The sequence below is a fragment of the Pseudorasbora parva genome, chromosome 19 (assembly GCF_024679245.1).
Source record: "Pseudorasbora parva isolate DD20220531a chromosome 19, ASM2467924v1, whole genome shotgun sequence".
Taxonomy (NCBI): Eukaryota; Metazoa; Chordata; class Actinopteri; order Cypriniformes; family Gobionidae; genus Pseudorasbora; species Pseudorasbora parva.
Window position 1 is genome coordinate 3,247,748 of NC_090190.1, and position 21,904 is coordinate 3,269,651.

At 38.4% G+C, this 21,904-nt stretch overlaps 1 protein-coding gene across 5 annotated transcripts in view; it reads left to right on the forward strand.

Annotated features, from left to right (window-relative positions):
• Positions 1-20,116, forward strand: part of trps1 (trichorhinophalangeal syndrome I) — a 151,297-nt gene extending 131,181 nt beyond the window's left edge. For all 5 annotated transcript variants that reach the window (XM_067425817.1, XM_067425821.1, XM_067425820.1 and 2 more), the window contains 2 exons: positions 6,670-6,792; positions 16,972-20,116. In XM_067425817.1, coding sequence (XP_067281918.1) covers positions 6,670-6,792; positions 16,972-18,093 — 1,245 coding nt within the window. In that variant the 3' untranslated portion in view covers positions 18,094-20,116. The remainder of the gene's footprint in view (positions 1-6,669; positions 6,793-16,971) is intronic.
• The last annotated feature ends 1,788 nt before the right edge of the window (positions 20,117-21,904 follow it).

The following is a 21,904-nucleotide window of genomic DNA, read 5'->3' on the forward strand; positions in this document are numbered from 1 at the left end:
AGATAAATATCTGCTCTGAGATCCCACTCTTTTAAACCAATGGATTTACAGGGCTTATCCAGTCATGATTTGCTGGAAAGGATTAACCATACGAACTTCTATATGGGTATTGACAATGGGTTCCATTTTAGAACCGGTTAAGATTTAGATTCCTCTTATCGATTTCTTTGTGAATTTTAATACGACTGTAAACCATTCAAGAGCAAGATTCAAAAATGTGCGCACACAGAAAGCCACCTCTCCTACAGTATACTGCACAATACTGAACTGAGTTCTCAGAATCGGAATCATTAAAATTCAAACAATACCCAACCCTAATGATAAAATACAGCAGAGTTTTACTAGTTTTACAAAGGTTACATGTCTAGAAGTCACACTTTTAAAATTAGGCTACCCATTTCCCAAGAAAAAGTTCTTGAGATTAATCAAAATAAAATAAAAATCTATTTTTAATGCCTATTTTAAATAATTGTAAGTCTTCCTGAGACCCTCTTGAAAGTTTACCGATTGAGAACCACTGCTATAAGGTATCTAATTAACAAAAAATGTGTCTGCGTGCTCTTTTGCTATTTAGATTTGATTATTTAGGCTGTTTAATGGCAGAATCACCTTTGCACCATTTTATGATGTTTTTTCCCCCCCTGGGCAATAACGACCTTTACTGACACTTCTCAGACTTGCAGAAATGAAACTTTAGAGACATTCAAAAATGTAGAACATACCAACTTTTTTTTTACATTTTAATAAAAGGTGTGACAACTATAGTTGCCCATATCTAATTAAATAATTGCTTAAAAACCCTTCTAACTGACCACAGCTGATTTGAGACTGTCCTTACTACTTTTTATAGACTTCTTCTTGACACGAAGCATATTGAAAGCAACATGAGGATGTGATGTGGGAATATTACACTGAACCGTGGCCTCCCAGGTTCTAGGAGGAATGCAGCTTTCACAGAATATATTAAACCTTATTTATCAAACTGAATTATATAATTAGGACTCCGTTTCAGCTAGAGACTTCGGATTTGCGTAAACCCAGTAAAACATCCACCTAAGATAGGACTTGATGGTTCGATATGTCCGCAATTGTATCCAGATGTTTGCCGACGGCGTTTCGATGGTACCGCCTGAGCCTTGAGAAGTTGATGCAGGATTTCTGAAATTGAAATTGTCAGTAGGGGTTGACCTAATTTCCCCGCAGCTGATTAAATAATAGTTTATTTAATGTAAGAGGCCCCGCGGATTGCCTAAGTGAATTACGTGTAATTTCATTTCACCAGCTTTGTGTGTAAATCGCCCCCTTTAAACCAAAGAATCCACGCTCCTACATCCAGACGCCATGCCAAATGCATTATTATCCCTTATTTTCACATATTACGTCTGTGATGTGTGTCAGTCTCCAAGCATCCCTTGCTACCCCTCATCATTTTCACCGTCTCTGCTTTTAGGCACGATTTTGCTGTCCACCTCACCGAAACTGACTGTTGGATTGACGTCGCTGAGGCCTGCGAATCTCCCCGGTGCTGAAAGCTATTATTTTCAGCTCATTTTTCATAGACGGCGCATTGTTTAGTCCTGAAAGTTCTCAATGGGTGCGGAACCGGTTGCAAAACCTCGAGAGCTGCTGATTACCGTAATAGGTTTAAGACAGAAAGGTGTGATGTTTCTTCCCCGCCTCTTTCACCTGAGACTCGAGGCTTTTAATGGAGAGCTTTATGGGATTGTGGGAACATGCTCGTTAAATAAATAGATGTAATTAGGTCCTGCCTCTAATTACTTCAGATTCCTCTCACCAGGACCGAATTAGTCCAACTCCCTAGAGCGCCTAGCGTTAGGCATGCGTAATCAATCACGCACAAACAGAAAGCACAGGCTACACCCACGGTGCAGCAGGGTCATTCATCACAGCCCGCAATGCAAACAAGAACAGCCATTTTGTTGTTTACTGCGAGAACCTCTAACCCGTGGCTACCTGTACACATGCCTTGGAAATATAGAAATTATCCAGCCTATTATTACGCCTCATCCCGAGTGCAGATGAAAGGGATCACAAAGTTTGTTGTGATTATGATTAGTGGCGTTTTAAGCAGTGGCGGTGCTGTGTGATAATGCACGAAGGCCGTGACGGATCCCAGATAGCGCTGCTGAGAGCAGATACAGTGATAAACTGGAGCAGGCCAGGAAACAGACAGGGCCTGGGATCTCTGCGGCCCCTCTAGCCCGCGGAAAAAAAACAATGCATCACCTCACAGCACGGCCAGACGTGGCAGGCGAGAAAAATCGCCCCACACTTTGGGAAAACAAAGACAATCAGGGCTTTCTCTCGTTCGCCTCCCCTCCTTTTCCTTTGGTGAGCAGCTGCGGCGAGCCAGTCAAATGTGCGTGCGTTTTTTCCCTTTTTTCCCTTGCCAACGTGTCCTTTTTCTGAGATGTAATGGAGGGAGAAAGAGATAAAACAACAGAACCTTGCGAGGCAAGGTAGGCATTGGTTTTTACAGATGGCGGTCCGGTTGATAATTGAAAAGGAAGTCTGGGATTTTGCACCGTTCAACAGGGGAAGGCTATTTCTGGGCTTTCCTGTGTAATTGACCCCCTCCTCACAGACATTCACATCTCAACTTGTTGACACTCCCACTTTATTTGACCCTGATCTCTTAATTATAATGGCTTGTGCCTTGTTTGCTGTATTTTTTCGTCATGATGCATGTTGTTCCATTGTTTTGGAAATCCATCCGACTTGATATTAGTCCAAGCCAAAGTCCAAAGTTCTTGCAATCCCTGTGCCTAGTTTATGTGTATAATTGATTGTTTATGAACAAGTACCAGCTGAGTTGTAAATGTAAGTTGCTGGTTGAATTGAATCAGAGAAGGGTAACTGACTTTTACTGTACATTTAACATGTGACCCGTGGTGGCAAATACGTGTCACAAAAATGAGTTCATTATGCCGTCATCTAGCGATCCTAATGCTCCAAATAGCCATTTAACATCTAAAAGTGTCTTTGTATATTTTCTGAGTGGAGTACCTTTCCTTTGTCTGTTTTTCTCTGCTCGTTTCTCGATGACTGGCGCTTTGTCTCAGCACAAGTTTGGGATTGTTTTAAAGCGCAGCATTTTAATGAATATTTTCTGGGAATATTCATAGCGGATTCTCAAAAGACTTAACCAATGAAATATGATTTTCAAACTCATGCTGAAACGATCTCATGCACCTGATCCCAATATACACAGTATTTCAAAATATCTGTCCTGGTGAATGTTCATGTTAACTGTTGGGGAAAAACATCTGATGTGTAACATTATATTAGGTCCGTGCGGTACAGTAGGTCTTAATATATAGACTGTGTTTCATTAATGTAATCAAACAATGTAAATGGTATTTTGGGAAAAAAGTTGAATATTCCTAAAGATATTTGGCTATGACTTGTGCTATTACCAGCGATTTTAAGGTATTGTTGCTAGGTGAATTTGTTTTGGATCCTTCAGAAAACCAATTGAAAATAATTCGACTTCAATTCAGGTTCAAACTGCTCAGTCATTTTTTGTCCGATTACAACAAATCATACATAAATTTTAAAAGCGAAAGAGTTTTTGTTGACAATTTGCTCACTGCGACTCATTTTGCCAGCACGGATCACATATGTGAGGCACTGGGGATGCAGTAAACATAAACTTAATGACATTTGCATTAAATGAAGATGCATTCATTTTACTGCAGCATTTTTTTATTTAAAAAAAATGCACGTCTTCCACACTTTAGTTTAGGGTCCAATTCACACTATTAACTAGTTGCTTATACATATACACTGGGATATCGGCTGTTTATTAGTACTTATAAAGCACATATCAATGCCTTATTCTGCATGAACATATTCTACATCCCTTAATCCTACTCAAGACCTAAACTTAACATCTACCTTACTAACTATTAATAAAAAGTAATTAGGAGTTTATTAAGGCAAAAGTCATCAGTTAGTCAATAGTGAGAATTGGACCCTAATCTAAAGTGTAACCCATTGTTTTGATATGCCGGTTGATATAAATGGTCTGATTAATTCTAGTGTCGAAACAGCTATTATTACAGTCAGTGGACTCCAGATTCAGATGCAGACACGATCAGCCTAAGTGTCTGAGCTTTTAATTTATTTCTTTTTAAATCCAGCTTTTTTGGCTCAATAACCATATACACTTTCTGGATGGCTAAACAGGAGGCCCAGCACAAATGAATTATATGACCAACAAGATAAATGATCAGTTGTGTTCACACTGTGTGTAGGTTGTATGTATATTAACTCTCTGCGGCTGTTGTGCATGAAGGCCTGAGGAACACGTGTGAGTGATTTGGCTCTGGAGCCCAGAAGGCCAGGGAGAGAAATCCACATAGCTGATGACGGACACTTTGTTTGGCTTGTAACGCTAGAACAGGATAGGAAAGAATAAATCAATCAATCATGTCTAAACTGTCAGGACTAGCATGTGGCCCTCTAAAAATCCCCACTGAGATCAGAAAATATATACATTCTCGCTTAAAGGTTGTAGGAAAGCACTGATTCTGACGCAAATGAGCCGTAATTCGATTTTGAGATAATCTTCCAGCAAGGTATTGTGGGTTTGTGTGTTGTAGGATATATCTGTCATCTTGCACTCTTAAAGGGATAGCTCACCCTAAAATATGCATGCTCATTTTTTTCCTCTACAGATCACAAAAGAATATATTTTGAACACTATTTTTCACCCATAAAATGTTTTAAGGAAAGAAATTAGGTCATACAGGTCTGGAATTACAAAAGTTCAATATTTAATTGAAGAACTGATAAAGTATGTACATGCATTACCATCTAAAACCATCAACACACTTTTTTCAAGGGATATAACTATTGATTTGGGAAAGCGTGATGCTTAACTCTTTCCCCGGCAACATGCCCCACAAAATATATATGTGTATGGATGTCTGAACATGCAGTACATTAAAAAAAAAAGTTTTATTCTAGCTTCATGCATTTCTTTTATTATTAACACTTGAATGTGGGTTTCATAAAAAAAAGCAACATTTTCAGCAAAAAACTGAGAAACTCAAAGACTACATCTGGATCAGAGTCAGAACGATGATCAAAACACAGATGGAGGAGATGGAGTCCATCAACACCCCCAAAGCTTCACAGTCCTAGAGCTCGCCCTGGGGTTACTCTTCATTCAGTACCATTGGATAGTTTTGATTTATATGCTGTTTAATGTTGATGATTGTGTTATTTTACATATGCATATGATTACGTATGAGATCGCTTGTTTCTGCGGCTTCTTCACATGTGTTTTCATCTAGAGATTGTGTACTTTTTCACAATATGCATTGTAGCGCCCCCTAATATATAACAGTAAAAACACACATAGCCCTGCAAATTCTGTGTTTGGCAGTGAAAGAGTTAATGTAAGGATTGTCATTAGAGACATCAGAACGGTGTTGATAAACCCTTGATGAGTATACCTTTGTTTTATGTGCACTATAAGGACGAGAGTTCTTTCTCCGAAATGCTGTGTGCATCAGAATGATGCTCTGCGGTTGCAAAGGGCAGTTGTCAGAGTGACTTTGCATTTGTTGATAACTCATGGAAAACATTGCTCCATCTCATTAAGTTATTGCCATCATTTTTATTCTTTATGGTCGTGCGGGCTACCGTCCCTCATTCTCTTTTCACATTCATTTTCTACATATCTATGATTAATGGGAGATGTCGAGCCGTAGAGTGAGCGAGCATCAGCGAAGGTGAGATCATAATTAGTTTAGCTGATGCAGGGCCCTCCAATGGCGCATCTGGACGGAAAAATTACCCTATAGGAAGCTGGCGGCTCCCCAAAACTTTTTACTGATACGTTGTGAAACACCCGATGAATCAAGTGCCCCTTTCCCTGCCAAAAAAGCTCTACCGACTCGAAGCCAAAATTATGTCTGCAGAAAGCTTTCCATTCTAAATGTATTAGAGCACAATTAGGAGCATTGTACTTTTCTGGCGGGAGAAATGTTCAAGACGTCTGAAGTTAGGCTAAATAAATCGCACACATTCTATAAGCCCAAACGAGTTTTACAGAGGCCATAATCGAGATAATTCTTGTGATTTGCCCCGGCTGACTCTCGGGGATTCACTTTTAGCTCTGTCCGTTCCCGGTGGATGATTCATGTGGCTATATCTCTCCTTTTTTCCCTACTTGAGTTTATTTTTTCCCCTTCTCTAACAGTTGAGTGCAATATTTCAAGCTACTAGATATTTTGAGTTGCAGCCGTGTCTTCAAAGGTTCGAGTCATGCGTGTGTTTGAGAAGACATTTATTGAAAGGTCTAAATATTTGCAGACGACCCAGTTTGAATCTGGCAGTGTTGTCGCTGACACAGTGGTGTCTTACAAAGCCTATAAATCACAGGAAGGTTAATTAGTGTTAGAATCAGCTTGGTTCTATTAATCGCGCCTCATCCTGGCTTTCTGATTGGACACACTGTGTTTCTCACCATCTGAGCTGTCATATCCAGCTACACCCTACTGAGTCGCCTTTTTTCTACCTGTCTTGCTCTCTTTTATATTCACCTCCCATCTCCATGCTGAGCTCGAATCTCAATCCCTCTTTTTCCCCGCAGCTCGCTTTTTTACTCATTTTGGCTCTCTTTCTTTATGATTTCAGAGACGGCGGGGCTCGGGGGTCTTCTGCGCCAACTGTCTGACCACCAAGACCTCGCTGTGGAGGAAGAATGCCAACGGCGGCTACGTGTGCAACGCGTGTGGCCTCTATCAGAAGCTGCACTCGGTAAGGGGGAAACTAAAAAAACATCAGTGCATGGGACGGGCGAGAACGCCTCGCCAGCCCACCCACAAATCGCAGAAACAGAGTTCAAATGAATGGAGAGGTGACAGCGTAGCAGCTTCGGTTTGATCGCTTCATTTCCGCGCTGTCAGGCGAGGACCCGAGGGAAGAGCCCTTTTGGCCTCCCTCAGCCCTGCAGCCAGCTAATGGCCCTGTGGAAGTAATTTTGCACCAGTCGGGAGCCCTACTTCCCACAGTCCTAACAAACACCTGACCTTAAAACCCGAGACGGACACAATGGCTACTGGCACAACCTTAAAAACCCAGTCAAGTCGTATGAATTTCTTTCTCGCGTGGATCACAAGAAGAGTTGGTAACACTTTTTATGAAGCCTGTATTCGTAATGCATTATACACTCCAAAAAACACTGGGTTAAAAGCAACTCAATGTGGGTTGTTTTCAACTCAAGGGCTGGGTAAATAAATGACATAACACATGTTGGGTTAATATTACCCTGCAAATTGATTAATTTTTTTATATAATACTACCTTTTTTTTTTACTTTATACACCAATTAATGTCTACGGATTAACTTAAATCCTCTAAACTTTTTTATGTCTCGACACAATCATGGGCTTGCATGATAATTCCTTTATTTTCAATCATATTTTAGAGTATAGCATATTTGATATAATTGTAATACATATTACCTACATTTAAGGTAGTTTTACATATATTAAAAGTAAAAATGTAATATTTAGCAGTCATTTAAATGTAATGGAGCAGTCTCTGTTGTCCCGTTTCCACCGTAACAGTGCTGGAGCTTGTGTAGTGTTATGTAAAATATGTGGTGATTGGCCGACCTTGGCACCAATTTGACGGAGCTGCACTGCTCTCTCCTGAAGAGGTCGCAGAAACCCTGTGATAATAACTCAACCCCTGGGTTGTTACGTCTGACCCAGGATCTGGGTAAAACAAAAACTACCCAAACACTGAAAAAATAACCCCCAAAAATAACCCAAAAGGCTTAATCCAGGATTTGGGTAGATTTTATTAGTGTATTACATGCATAATGCCATAAAAACAAACTTAAAATGTGTTGTATCATCTGACAAATAATAATAACAACAGCTACAATACATTTTAATACTTACCTATTTGTGGTTATAACTTTTAAGAGTACAATGCATTATAACACCAGATGAAGCCTACATTTATAATGCATCATAAGGGTATTTCTAATGCATTGTAATGACTTAAACACAACCTTATCATGTGCTGTGTCATCTCATGAATAATCGTAACAACAGTAAAGTCTTCTTTTAAACATCTAAAAAGCTTTATAATGTGGTCATTATAATTATACGTGGTCTTTGTCTGCTTTAAGTAAAGTAACACAAGTGAATTCTTCTTTTAAACAGCTATAGATAGATAGCATGAAGTGGTTATAAGACATTTCCCTGCAGGTAAAATCAATTTTTTTTAAAGAAAAGTAGACAGGAAATAATGATTTATTCATAAAAACTGTACACTTACAATGCTTTACCAACTCTAATAAGTAGGTAAGTACTGCTGTTGTTACGATTATTCATGAAATGATGCAACACATTGTATATAAGGCATTATGCATGCATAATAATGCATTAAGAATACCCTTATGACGCTTTATAAATTCTATTTCGCTTGATAGATTCGCTTTATAAACTCTAATGACCATAACTATTGTTATGGTCATTTATCAGATGATAAAACACATTATAAGGTTTTTTATAAGGCATTATCTGTGCATTATAATGCATTATAAATAGAGACGTCATAGAAAGTGTTACCGAGACGTTTAGCAGAATGTCCAAGCTGTCTTAACAGTCTGGTTCTACAAGTAAAAACCCATCTTTATTTGTATTTTTAACGTTTTGAGACAGACTTGCTTTGAGCTACAAGGTTGTTATAATGGTTAGTGTGCTTTAGTTAAAGCCATCAGGCCTCAGTTTTAAATGTTTTAAATAATCATGTTTAACAGCGGAAATCCGGGTAAAAAAAAAAACTACATTAGCCATGATTCCATACCCATGATACCAGTCAGAGAATTATGACAAGTTTTATGAAATTGTATTTTTTTTCCCTCATTAAAGTTGTAAAGTACACAGTCTTATACCTTTTTAAAAAAAAATTTGCTTTGAAATCAAAGTTGCTAGTGCTGTGATTCACCTGGTTGGGTGGACTTATAGCTTATAAATCTTTAGAAATCCCTATAAGACACATGAATTAGAAAAAGCGTGCGGACACTGTTGCTCTTAACATACACATGCTTTCTGTTTATCTAAATGATATCAACAATTACAATTATTATTTAGCATGAAGTTTGTTATTGCATTAAGCAGTGACTATGATTAATTCTTTGGTTAGTCAGTGTGAATTGTGCCCAAAGGAAAAAAAAAACAGCTCATTTCTGGACTCAGTGTCTAAATGGCTTCATTTGATTTGCTTTATTGCCTCGCAGTTCTCTGCCCTCCCAATTTAATTCTGATCTGAATTTGCATCTGTAGCTGTACCTTAAGCTTTGTCTACTGCCTTTTTTATTGCCTTTGAAATGGTGTCTGGATAAACATGACGGGTAAACAGACTCGACGACATGTGAGTAATTAGGCTAGAGAAACAGAGGAAGCATTGTGCACGGACTTAAGGTTGCTTTTGCTTTCTAATCTTTGGAGCTCCTTCAGAATTGGGTCAAGTCTGTGAGTGTTTGGGTTTCTTCCTGGCTTGATATGGGCTGTTGGAAGCCTCTGTGGCCTCTGGCTTTTTGGGTGGCACAGGCTGGGATACAGCGGGCCGACTGAATCGGTGTGGTCGGCTGGGGTAAGGCGGTCCGACACCGCAGCGCCTGGACCACAAAAGGCTTTTTCAGGAGCCATGCCACCTGGTGGCTCGAGTCGTGCTAACTTGACCCGTCTGTCCGCACCGCCTCATCACAGAGCCGGCAATCAATGGGCGCTTCACAGCCAGGCCTGTGAAATACTGTACGCTCTATTTACTGCCCCACATTAAACACTGTCTGGAGTAAATAAGTTTCCCCACGCCGTAAGTTTTTCTAACTTTGACATTTATGTTGGAGCTCCATCATGCATTGATGCTCGCATCTGTCTTTGCTCTGGGTTCCCGAAGACAGAAAAAGTGGGGTGGCCGTGGCTTTGAGGGAAACGAGAACAATTCTTGACAGCTTTACAACAGAGATCACATTGATATTAAAAGCTGATGGGAAGATGAGTTTAATGAGAGTGGAACACACTGCCTTCAGGCCTAAAGAGACACACAAGTACACTGAGAGAACAGTGAGATGTTTATGAGGATTCTGATGGTTATTGCTCGGATTACTTAATTGTTCTCACTTTTTGAGAGTCTTTCTAAGTATTTAAGTTTGATGAATGCACCAAACATTTATTGTTATCTGTGAATTAGAGCTTTTTTTAAAATATTAACTGTATTATATGAATATGCATTACTACTAATCTTGTGTTTTTCTTGGGTCGTTTGGTGGTTAATGAGTCGGGCTTACGGGTTCTGATTCCAATGAATGATTCCTCTCCTTGACGATTTCATCTTGTAATGGTGAGGAAGAAAGAATAGACATTTGAGAAAACACTACCGTTACGAAGTTTTGGGATTATTTAATTATTATTTTAGTGTAATTTACGTGTGTGTGTGTGTGTGTGTGTGTGTGTGTGTGTGTGTGTGTGTGTGTGTGTGTGTGTGTGTGTGTGTGTGTGTGTGTGTGTGTGTGTGTGTGTGTGTGTGTGTGTGTGTGTGTGTGTGTGTGTGTGTGTGTGTGTGTGTTGGTGAGAGGTTAATGTAGTGTCATTCACACTTTTTTTTTTGGTGGAAGTTTTTGCACATTTTAGTGTCATACACAATTATATTTTGCCTTATTTTATATTTTTTACATATTTAAATTTTCTTTTTGCGTCATTCATATTTTTAGTGTAATTCACTAAAATGTATTATACAATTTTAATGTATTTTTAGTGTGTGTGAGTGTTTTGTTTTGGTGTTGCACATTTCAGTGTCATACACAATTATTATATTTTGTCTTATTTTTGATTTATTTAGTTCCAGTATAGTTATATAGCTCCAGTTATTGATTTGTCTCCTTAACGATTCTATTTTTGTGATGCTGAGGAAGAAAGAATGGACATTTGAAAACACACTATTGTTCCAAAGTTTGGGGTCAGTATGATTATGTTTATGTTTATGAAAGACATCTCTTATGCTGAGCAAAGCTGTGGTTTATTTGATCACAAATACAGTAAAATTCGAATAAATTTGACCGTATTACATAAAATGTAATTTATTCCTGTGGTGCAAAGTGGATTTTTTTTACTTGAGTATTCAGTCTCACATGATCCTTCATAAATCTAACCTTCTGATTGGCTGCTCAAGAAACATTTATGATAATTATCAATGTTGTCTTACTCACCCCAAACTAGTAAACTCTTCCCAGCAAGCAATAGCCGTTATTTCACCGTCTTGGTAAACTATAGACCCGATACAGTTATGAGTAACCCACTTCTAGCCAAAATAACCTTGAACTTGTGAGATGCATGATATTCCATCATGTGAGCAGTCAACAGTGATTATTTTCTGTGCGTAGCTATGGTTAGACATCTATTAAACGCAGAGTTGCTTGCTGGCTAGTGTACGTTAATAATAATAATTTGCCCTTTTCATTATTGCCCCAATCCCCATATCTTGTATTTAGTGTGACACATGTTGTGTGTGTCTCCGGAGCACAGGCTATACAGAGGTGACATGTAAAACACGGAAATGTGTGTTACAGGAAAGAACGAGTCATGCATCTGACAGTGCAAGTGGATAGCCGACAGAAAATACAATATGTCACACTGATCTTCATGATGGTGGCAATTCAGTATAAAATGGCAAGGTGGCTCTCTCCGTATTGGAAGGAAATGCACAGGAATCCTTGGTTCTGGTATGTTTGATGCAATCTGTTATGACCTTTAAACTTAAATCGATTAATAAGGGCTGCTGCTTTACTCTTCAGCTTATCTTGAAAAGGAGGAGGTTGTTTATTAACGTCTGCATGATGATTGCATCTAGTACTGGTGATTTTTTCTCTCTCCCTCAGCTCATCTACAAAACTAGCCATAGGTCTGTATTTGATTAGTTCTAGCTCAGTGCTCGTCTTTGATGATATACTTAAACCGTGTGGTGAGATGATCTAAAGCCAGCGATGGACTGAACGGACAGTCTTTTTTTGCTCGTCTCTATGTTCTTCTCCTGTAAAGGAGCTTCTGCAGTGGACCATCAGGTTGTGTACACGTCACACTCCACTAGAAGCTAATAAACAAGATGTAGAGACGTCTGTGAAGCCCTCAGGAACACTGGCGATTGGATGCAGGATTTGTTTGCCTGATGTTTCTGTGTGTGGTTTCAGCCGTAAGATGCTGAGTTTGGTGGGATAGTTTAGTAGAAGATATCTGGTAGTCTTTCGGGGTCTTGCTTTGATAAATAATGGAGTGAGTGTTTCACGGATGGCGCTCTAACGCAGGCCAGCGGAGACGGTGTCCTTCATGGTATTTTTATACTTTTGAATAAAAACTTTTATACGCTGTACAGAAATCATTTCATAATAGCACCTCATAAAAGCACACTGTAGAGAGCCCTAAATGGAGGTCTGCACTCCTCATGCCAGAACACATTGCAATAATAAATGTCTCTCAGATTTTATCTTCTAATAATAGGAGCCGACATGCGCCGTAGCCGTGCTTCAATGCCCGACATAAAACTCGCGACCGCCTCCGCTTTTCAGATTCACCGTCATGGATCTTTTCTGCGCGGGACTCAGAGAGAAGTCTGTCAGTCCACAGCTCTCTCTGCTTCTGAACGCTGACCACCTGTTGGAACAAAAAGACCAAAAGTTATAGGAAACAAGGTTCTGTTCACGGACAGCGCGGTCGAGACGGGTCTTCCAGCTCCTCTGAGCATTTAATACGTTCAGTGGTTCACATGTGTGCCTTTAGATCTGAGGTAACTCTCAGAACTCGATTAGGAGGACACAGAGACCCCCAGGGCGGATGACTAGCTAAATGCATTATATATAATGCACACTTTGTAATAATATAGTGTACTGTATACAATAGAATACACTTTCTTTTTGTGTCATGCTCATTTTAATGTCACAATTATCATATTTTTTCTTGTCTATTTTTGATTTATTATATACAAAACACAACTTTTTGTAGAATTGTTTTCTTTTTTTTGTTATGCATATTTTTAGTTATTTACATTTATTGTTTGTGTGTGTGTGTGTGTGTGTGTGTGTGTGTATGTGTGTGTGTGTGTGTGTGTGTGTGTGTGTGTGTGTGTGTGTGTGTGTGTGTGTGTGTGTGTGTGTGTGTGTGTGTGTGTGTGTTTTGGGTGGGGGGAGTTTTTGCACATTTAGTGTCGTACATAATTTATATATTTTGTCATATTTTTATTTATTTTATACAAAGTATGAATTTGTAGAATACATTTATTGTGTGTCATGTACATTTTAGTGTCATACACAATTTTACTATTATTTTTATTTATATATTATTTATTTTATTTTGATGTATTTTTTCGTATACATTTAGTGTCATACACAATTTATATATAAATATAAAAAAAAAAAAAAAAATATATATATATATATATATATATATATATATATATATATATATATATAATATAAATAAGCTATGTCTGCTGGAATGAACTTTTTTCTGTTTTTCTTCATACTATAAAGAAATGTGCAGGGGCACCAGATCTAATAATCTCCATTTCTCAGTTGTTTTGTAGTAAATAGATGCAATCAAAGAGTTTGGACGTTGTTGTCTCTGTTTTAGTTTGATATTTGAAACAGAACAGTCAAGCACTCGTAGTCAACTAAATAAATCAAGCAATGTCCATTTAAAAAAAAGAAAAAGAATAATCTAAAGTTAGACTGAGAAGATGTCCACTTCCTGTCCTGTGCAGTGAGGGCCTGTCGTGGTCCAGCAGTAGAGGGCACTCTTTCTTCTTGTCTGGCTTTCATCCCGTCCTCTCTTCAGATAGACAGCCGGCCTGACACAAAGTGTGAGCGCTTGCATTTTAACACCATCCATCACAGGGCATTAACTGACGTTAAGCAACACAGAGAGATTTGTTTTAGATTCAACTCTGGTTCCCAGTGGTCAAACATTCTTGAAAATATGCATCTCCTGTTTCTTCCCCTAGAACATGTGGTGCGGAGCCAAAGGCGAGATTGAGGCGGCTTTGTTGGAGCTACATTTTTGCATACATTATTTTTGCAGCTTTTAAGGGGGAAATGTGTACCAGAGAAATAGATTCCTCATGTCAAGCTGAAACACTCGTAGTTAGGTGCATGACTGTGGATCTGGGTGCTAATGTGAGTGCCGATCTTACACTGTATTTTTTTTGTTTGTTGGTTTAACTTAAAAAAGTAAGTAACCTGGTTGCCTTAAAATTTTGAGTTTATTGAAATTTAAAATTTGAGTTGATAAAATGAAGAAAATTTGTTTAATAAATAGAAACTCAAAATATTATTGTATCTGAACCACATAAAAAATGTGATAAATAATTAAAATTTCACAATGTGGCATGTGTCAAATCACAAATAAAACACACAGTTGCCCAAAATGCTTACAAAATATTTTAATAATATTTGAATAAAAATATTTGAATTCTCAAAAATGTTCATTGTATTAACTTTCAATGTTTTTAATTTTGATGAACTAAAAATGTTAAGGTAACCAGGTAACTTATTTTTTAAATCATTTTTTACAGTGCAAATGACTGATCTACCTCAGAGTCAAAGAAAAAGCACTTTATAAATGTCACGAATTATTTCAGCGTCAGCAAGCGGTCTGGAGGAGGTGGTGGTGGTGGTGCAGGGGGGCGACGTGGCTCTTCTGCCAATTATCTCTGGCTCCGGGTGAGTCGTGGCTGATCTCTGGATCAAGCGAGGACCTGGAAGAATGTGTCTGGCAGTGTAGCTGAAGACTAGATGAGATGCGTCACCTTACTGAAGTTTTCCCCCCGAGCCACTGCCTACCAGGATGGAATCTTGAGCTCAGGAAAATAGATTACAGACAAGTGCTCCATTCTTTCCCTCCAGTCGCAGGTCTGCCACTAAAGGAAATATGCATATCTCACATCTCTCAAACCACAGTAGTTTCCATCTTAGCACAGACGTAGAGGATGAGAAATGAGAAGGAACATACGGTTACCTCCGGCTTTTTCTCGTAAAGTAGCACAATCGATAACGGTCTCTTTCGGTTGTTGGCTCATTTGTATTTGTGAACTCACTGTACTACCTTGAATTTATTTTTTATTTTATTTTTTTTTTGGAGCTGGGCTGTGTAGTCCAGTGAAAATAAATCAGTAATTAATAGCCATTTGATGGCAGATTATTATGCTAATTACAGGAGTGTGTCCTCTGAGTCCCAGAAGGGATGAATCATTTGACTGAAATCACAATATTAGATCAGAGACCTATTTATGAGGCAGTAAACGGATCCGGTTCAGTCTCACTCACACACTGCGACACGCATGTGTGAGGAAAAAAAAAACACATCCCAAATAAACTATTACAATGTAGCATTTGGAACATAGATCCTCTGGCTGGAACTTTGTGTTCTTTAGGCTTTTAAAAGTGTCAATTCTTAGAAATGTATTCTTTGTATTTGTGTTGTGTTTGCATGGTTTTGATGGTTGTGGATTAACTGTCAATTAATAAGAATTAAAAACTGTACACCTCTCTATAATTATTCTCAAAAAAGTTTTTAAATATATTTTAATGTAATTTTTTTTCTTTCTTTTTTTTAATACAGGGATTATAAAATAAAGATCACATATTTTTGTCAAAGATCAGTCTTAATAACATCAAGCTATTTTTTTCTTTATTCCTCTCCTGAATTTGTATTGTTTATTTGACTAAATTTATATGAAAAATGAGAATCCTGTCATTGACACCAATTCCAACATAGATATAGCTTATAATTCATAAATACACTCAATATATATATATATATATATATATATATATATATATATATATATATATATATATATATATATATATATATATATATATATATATATATATATATGAAGCCTTTTTTTCACGATTTACACATTTTAATTAATAGTAAAATTCCATCAAATTGAATTTAATAATTCTTACATATAATAAATTAAGAATATTAAACAAGTAAAGATAAATAAATAAACAGAGCTTAATACATTTTGTAGGAATCTTAAATTTAAATGTGTGTATATATATAATTTTATTTTTTATTATTATTTATTATATTTTTTTATTATTATATATATTATTATAGGATCACCTAAAAATGAAAATGTAATGAATCTGAGATGTAGGTGTGTTTGTTTCTTCAGTAGAACACAAATGAAGATTTTTAACTCAACCGTTGCTCGTATAATGCGTGTCAATGGTAACACATTAGAGTATGAGAGCTATGAGATTAAATACAAATCCATATTAAACCCTGCGGCTCGTGACGACACATTGATGTCTTAAGACACGAAACAAACGGTTTGTGTGAGGACTTACCTCTAATAGATGTGGGTAACCTCTATGTCCAACAGCCTTCAGCGCGAGATCCCTTCCGGTGAGTGAGGTCTGCTGGACATAGTGATGTATTAGAGGTAAAAAATGACATGAATACTGTTCGGTTTCTCGCACAAACATAGTTCTCATAATTCTCATACTCTCATGTGGTTGAGTTAAAAATCTTCATTTGTGTTCTACTGAAGAAACAAAGTCACCTACATCTTGGATGGTGAGCAGATAAACATCACATTTTCATTTTTGAATGAACTTTCCCTTTAATATAATTTTTTGTAGGAATGAACCATTTAGTTTGTGATTTGTATTCATATATATATATGTTTTATTTTATTTTTTTATTTTAAGTTTAAGATGCATATAAAATGTTTTATTGTGAGTTGTTATGCTCTATAGTTTTTATAGTTATGTAAGGATTATTTCATTTTCAAACTGATGGAATTTTACTATTAACCAAAATGCATAAATCTTGAAAAAAAGCCCCATTTTTTTTTTTTGTGTGTGTGTGTATAATGAACACGGCTCTAAAAAGTGATTCTTGTGTCTCTTTTTCAGACCCCCAGACCGCTGAACATTATCAAGCAAAACAACGGCGAGCAGATCATCCGTCGACGGACGCGTAAGCGCCTGAACCCTGACCCCGTCCCGCAGGAGCAGGTGGGGTCCAAGCAGCAGCGCGTCAACAGCGAGGAGCGTCTCAACGGCAGCCCCTTAGAGCGGAGGACCGAGGAGGCAGGATCCGATGGCTGTTTATCACGCACCGAGGCCCAAGCCCAGCTGGGCAAATATGAGTCTTACGGTCCCTCGGGGCCCAAAAGTCACCCCAGCCCTCGGTCCACCCACGCGTTCCTCGTCAACCAGACGCTGGAGATCCACAAGCGTATGCCGCCGCTGCATATGCACAAGAGTCCCGCGGATGGAGGAGCTGAGGGCAATGGGCTCGGCGCGGGACCCCAAGCCGGGGACGGCAAGGGTGGATCGGAGCGGGGCAGCCCCATCGAAAAGTACATGCGTCCGTCGAAACAGGCCAGCTACTCTCCTCCAGGAAGCCCCATCGAGAAGTACCAGTACCCGTTCTTCAGCCTACCCTTCCTCCACAATGACCTGCAAAACGAAACAGACTGGTTGCGCTTCTGGACTAAGTATAAGATGTCTGTGCCGGGCAACCCGGGCCACTATCTGAGCCCCGTGGCTGGCCTTCCCAATCCGTGCCAAAGCTTTGTGCCTTACCCTACCTTTAGCATACCTCCTCATTTTCCCCCGCCGACCCCTTCCGGACCAGAAAGCGACACTCCTCTCGACCTGGCCATGAAGCATTCCAAACCAAGTCCGATGCCCAACGGGGCCCTCGTCGCGAAGGAAAAACGGGAGTCGCCCGCCTCGGAGACGGATCAGCCGGAGGAAGTCGAAGAAGACTCTGCATCACAAGCATCCAAACCGGAGAAGGTCGATCAAGCCACGCAAGACGATCTCTCGAGCAAATGTGCCCACTGTGGCATCGTCTTTCTGGACGAGGTCCTGTACGCCCTGCACATGAGCTGCCACGGCGAGGGCGGGCCCTTCCAGTGCAGCATCTGCCTGCACGCCTGCGCCGATAAATACGACTTCACAACTCACATCCAGCGAGGCCTCCACCGCACCGTCCCCGAGGCCGACGGAAACCCTTCAAACCAATGAGTCCGAGCACAGCCAGAGCATGCACGAACCCATCCACTGAACTTTAATGCTCGAGATGTGCCGAGACGGATCAAGGTGCCTAAAGCAGCCAATGCTAAAATACTTCAGCATAGCGTTTCTATGGGAGCTTTTAATGAACAAAAAAACTGCTTTTTGAAGACATCGGTACATGTAGCTTCTCAAACTAGATATATTTTCGTGTAATTTTCGACGAGGCAGTTCAGCAAGCAAGGTACATCTACTCAAACGTAATGCTTCGCCGTCGAGTGTATTATTCACAGATTTAAGAAAGGTTCTCTTGTCTGGTTCTGATCAAAATGAGGATGTGTAGGAAAAGTCGTCCTCAAACAAACATCCAGCATCCTCAGGGAATGTGTATGGCTGAATAGACAACATTAGTTTCTAGTTAACATACTAAACGTCTTGTGGTTTTCTGAAGTTAAACGGTTAGGTAACTCACGTCACAGAATTCCACCGGAACTTTTAAGCTGCTGCCTTAGTTGCTGGGATGCAATTCTTATTACTCTAGAAATTTGGGAAGGAATAAAAACCTATTTTTTTCTAGGTTGTTAATAGTAAAATCACATTATCAGTGCCTGATATATTGTACAAAGTATTTTCTACATGAGATGTTGATATGCATCTGAATAACGTTTACATTTGCAAATGTAGCAAACGACGTAATGAAGCGACACCTGAACTTTTTTTTTTCTTTTCACGAAAACAGTAAGACGATTCAATTTCCTTTCCTCCAAAGGTGGAATATTAATCTAAAGTACTCTGGTTTTGTATCTCTGGCACTATCCATTCCACGCTTGTCGTTTTCTGTTGCCGTGTACTTGTGCGTTATAGTTGATGAAGAAGCTTCTCGTGTTGGACCGAAGTCTTCCTGTACTCTCTGATGCCGACCGTTCGAGGGAAGCCCATCAGGTGCTCTATAATATACAGTAAAAATAATAACTTTCTGCCAGTCTAAATTTATCGTTCCACCTTTAATTCTAAAGAGCAGTTTTTTTACATTTGAAATGATTCTGTGTACTGTCGATGAAACCTAATAACTGCAGGTGTTTCTGGTGCCTTTGGATGGCAGTCGTCTCAAAGAGGCATAACATTGTTATTTATATTGTTGTTTCGCCCAGCTGTACTTTGGTTTCTGCTCCTTTTGCAATTTTGATCACGTGGAGTCGAGTGGACGACCGTCTACCTGAGCGGCCGAACAAGCTCGGAAATAATCCGCAAGTGATTTATCATGTCTAACGCATCTTCCCGCTTGATTTGAACCCTCCCAGATTGTGCTTTTGTTCGCTTGTGCTTCTCCTCTCCTGGTCACGGCCACAGGTTCAGTGAGTCTGACTTCATTCAGACATTATTTATATGAACTGGGGAAAGGGCGAGAGATCGAGGCTCAAAATGTCTCATTTTCTCTCTCCGTCTTTCTCCCAAACTAGCCTTACAACGCTGCTTAACTGCAAATGCCTCTTAAAGATAACTCGAATCATTATAAATGACCGTCGCTTGTCAACGAACCATTTATACAGTTGGGTATTAAATAACATAAGATTCTTTATTTTTCGTCTCTAAATGTTCATTTTAATTTGAAAATGTTAATGCTTGCACTTCAGTTACTCTGTTGCAAAAGAAGAAAGTTGAAATGTGTTATTAGCATGCTAAGTACAGGTACTGCATTATAATAAATGAATGAGATCTTGCCTATGTTCGAAGGTCTTAGCAATATTGAAACACGAGGAGTATTTGATGGAGCCTGGAAGCTTGTGTGGTGAAGGCGAAGGGCATAAATATGTAAATGTTTTAACCATTATTCTTAGAATGTTATCGTTTTTACACTTGCTGCATTTAAAGTGCATAGATGAGGATTTTAAGACTTTTCTTTTTTTTTTGGCTGCCACCTTAACTTCTTTTTATTTTTATTATTTTTTTGTGTGGTAGGTTTTTACATGCAAAAAGATTCAATAAAGATGGCAAAGATGTCTGTTACATCTAAACTTGAATAATAATGATGATGACGATGATAATAATAATGATAATAATAAAATAATAAAACATTTTAGCAATTATCTGTGTTTCTTATTGTGTATCATCTACTTTATTTATTCTGCTGACGAATGCTACATTTATTTAATCAGAAGAAAAAAAGAATATTACAAATGTATATATATATATATATATATATATATATATATATATATATATATATTAGGGCCGGGACTCGATTAAAAAAATTAATCTAATTAATTAGAGGCTTTGTAATTAATTAATCGAAATTAATCGCATTTTAATTGCATATAAATATTTGACCTGAGAACAATGAGAAGTAATTTTTCACATGTATTTTTAGTGTACCATTGAATAATGACTGAATACATAAGCTTAATCAACAAAATATTGTTTGTTTATTTCAGTCCAGCAGACCAGCGCAATGTTTGCCATTAAGTTTAGCAAAAGCATATTTGTGATATTTGAGGCTCGATGTGCTGCGGTGATACACAAATTCCTTGTTGTATAGCTTGCTCACAACCCTGCTCTTGACGACGCTTCCATTCTTTCATTTTTTAAAACAAAATTTCCCATCCACGGCCAAGCAAAGCGGTCTCATCAGCTTCTTCGTTCCATAGCTTCGTTCATGTTCACATGGTTTATATATATAAATGAGGATTTGATGCTCAAGAAAAAATGTATGATTATTATCTGTTGAAAAACAGTATATTTTTTATCTGAAATAGAGATTTTTATAAATGCTGTACTACCACTTGTACTGATCAAACTTATTTTACATGTATGGATCTAGCAGATGTTTTTATCCAAATAAATTCATAATAAGCAATTTAATCCATTCATCCATATATTGCACAAATAAGTTATGTTCATACAGTCAAACCCATTCAGATTCAGACACCAGATATCATTTTTCAGTAGTGTGTGCAGGACACTATAGTTAATTTCTGTACGTGAGAATAGCAAAATAAAATCAGCTCTGACATTTATACCAATTAAAAATCTTTATACCGAGACTATCAGTAAAACGTGAGAGCAAAATGATTGAGACGCTTTGACCTGAGCATGATTTTCTTCAGTGTTTTCTCTTGAATTGCTAATGTGACCTTTGACACCACAGACTGAACTAAATGAAGCACTGCCTGGTCATTGGTTGAGCTAAATTAGTATTATCTAATTGTGTTCTTAAATCTAACAGCTGATTGGTTGATTGTAATCCATTACTTCCCTTTCTATCAAAGTTATCTGACATTATCAAGATTAATTTGTTCTGACAGTTTAACTCTGAGTTCTTTATCATTTTATGACCGTTTTCCAAACTATAGCGAATAAACTGTGATAATATGAGAACATGTTGAAGGTATCGTTTTGGTGTGTCTGTATGTTAGCTTTTGCTATTTCTTTATTTCATTGTAAACTGCTTTTGCTGTTATTTCGATGGCCAGCTCAATGGATTATTCAGTGAAATCTGGAGAACTGGATCTAACCTTTTGATGGCTGATGAATTCGAGGATTGCATTATCCCTGTGCTCGCCGTGTCACATGACATGCGACCCAATGAAACCTTTGACCTCTCTCAGTACTGTGAGGAACTGCTATCGATCGCCGCCCAGTTGTGTTGTCTCTTGTCCTACGAGGCTGTTGGTTAAAGGCTCATTATATACAGTCGTTCAGGGCAGGAAGCCAGTCTGAAGCACTGAAGGATACAGCGCCATATGCGTTTACAGAGAATCATTTGCATATTTGCAGTGTTTTAAAGTCAAGACACGTGTTTTTAAACATTCAAAGAAAAATGTGA